Raw genomic sequence first — 1,937 nt, 5'->3', positions numbered from 1 at the left:
TGATCAAATGGGAGACCCAGAGAGGCAAACTTTGTTTTGGACAGCCAAAAGAGCCTGCAGCAAAGGCAGGGGGAGATGTGGGCAGAAATGCCAGGGGGACAAAGGGAGGGAGAAAAGTTTCTCCTGGTGACTTCACAGTTTTTCTAGAGTCCCAGGATTGAGCACAACAGCCTTTGAAATTATGGTACTGAGTAAACTTGCCTAGATTCAGCAATTGGTGTGAACCCTGGCAGGGGCTGACATGCTGCCAAGGGCCCAAGGTCCAGCAGCAAACTTGGGAGGAGCTGGAAGCAGCATTTGTGGCTTATTGTGGGGTGGGTTTAATTCTATTTCCTTCCCAAACCCTAAACCGTAACAGCGGTGTCCAAAAGACCCAGGAAATCCATGTCCCTGGGGAACTCTCTCTGCTTACAACATGCACGTCTCCACCATGGTGGGGAGGCACGAAGAGACGTGTCAGTCAATACCTCGGTCTTTCCTTTAGGCAAAAGTGGACTGAGAAAGAGGGGAAGCTACGAAGAGTCATCAACCATATCCAAAAATGTGATGTCCACAAAAGCAACCCCCTGGATCCAGAAGTCTTCCCTCCGGCTGACTGCCTGGTGTCGTCATTTTGCTTGGAAACAGTCTGCAAAGACCAGAGCTCCTACCGCGCCGCTCTGAGGAACATCAGCTCTCTGCTAAAGCCAGGGGGGCACTTGGTGCTGAGCGGAGATTTGGGCACCAGTTTCTACATGGTCGGTCCCAAAAAGTTCTTCTGTTTGGTCCTGACAGAGGAATTTTTGAGGGGGGCTCTTAGTGCAACTGGCTTTGCCATTCAGGAGTTTGATGTCCTCTCCAGGGACGATGATACCATGCAGGAAATCTGCGATTTCTCTGGCATGTACTTCATCGTCGCCCGCAAAGAGAAAGCGATTTAAGTCCCTTGGAAAATAAGTGGGACACAAAAGGCTCCCTCTAAAATAGAAATAATAATTAAAAAGCTACATTATGCCTAAGATGATGCATATGTTCCTGCTTAAAATGCATTTCACTCTTTCCTGTGAAACTACAAACATCTCCTTAAAAAATGAGAAATTGCAGCATTTGCATGTGAGTGGAAGTCCCCACGAGGCAGGAGAGGAGCTCAGACTCTCAGGTGTGATGCTAGTGTCTTCTGAGGCTGGCCAGACACCCTGAACAACAGGAGCAACATGAAAACTGCTTTGAGAGTGGCCAGGGTGTTGCTTCCACATGTATTAATCATGGATTGCTTATGCCAGTCCCGATCTTTTCAGGCCCTGGGTTCCTCAGGCTCTTGACAAACCTTTCACCATGTCTGGAAGGGCACTGCATATGGGCACCCAAGATGTGCCCTCTGATTTTTGGTCCAATGCCTGGTCTGTGTGATCCCATTCTTTGATAATAGGAGGCACCAATGCAAGGAACGGGAGAGGAAGTGGGTTGTGGGTCAGATGGTATTTTTTGTTTCTTGAGGAGAGTGATTTGCCCTCTGCTCTGCACTGAAAACAATCAAATAATCAATTAGATCAGCTTCTTAGAACTAATTACACCTGCCTGAAACACAATAGTCCGCCTTGACTTGTGCATAGAAAATGACTGTATCCCGTATAACATGCAGACTACTTCTGCATGGAGTTCTCATCTACGGATCAATAAAACAGAACTGAAAACTTTTGCCAGTTTGGAGGAGTTATTTTGCACCCCCCCCCCGCCTTTTTTTGCTGCTTTCTAACTCATCTAATACCAAGAGCCCTGTTTGGCTTGAAGCAAACCCAGAGAAAGCTGCCACCCCTTAGGTGCCCCCAGCATAGTCTGTCTAGAGCCGAGCTGTAGCACTGTCTGCTGTCCCAGTGGGCAGTTCCCACGCTGCTTCACCAATGCATCTCACCCACCCAATGCAACCCATCCCATCCTGTTCTGAGGCCTGTGATACA

General features: G+C 48.3%; 1 protein-coding gene across 1 annotated transcript in view; it reads left to right on the top strand.

Moving 5' to 3' along the window:
- The window catches only part of LOC109324516 (nicotinamide N-methyltransferase-like), an 8,427-nt gene extending 6,749 nt beyond the window's left edge, over positions 1-1,678 (top strand). Inside the window, exon 3 of the mRNA XM_019556530.1 lies at positions 485-1,678. Within this exon, the coding sequence (XP_019412075.1) occupies positions 485-920 (436 nt within the window). The 3' untranslated portion in view covers positions 921-1,678. The remainder of the gene's footprint in view (positions 1-484) is intronic.
- Positions 1,679-1,937: the final 259 nt, after the last annotated feature.

This window comes from Crocodylus porosus, unplaced genomic scaffold (genome assembly GCF_001723895.1).
Source record: "Crocodylus porosus isolate Cpor-Errol unplaced genomic scaffold, CroPor_comp1, whole genome shotgun sequence".
Taxonomy (NCBI): domain Eukaryota; kingdom Metazoa; phylum Chordata; order Crocodylia; family Crocodylidae; genus Crocodylus; species Crocodylus porosus.
This window is presented reverse-complemented; position numbering and strand designations above follow the sequence as displayed.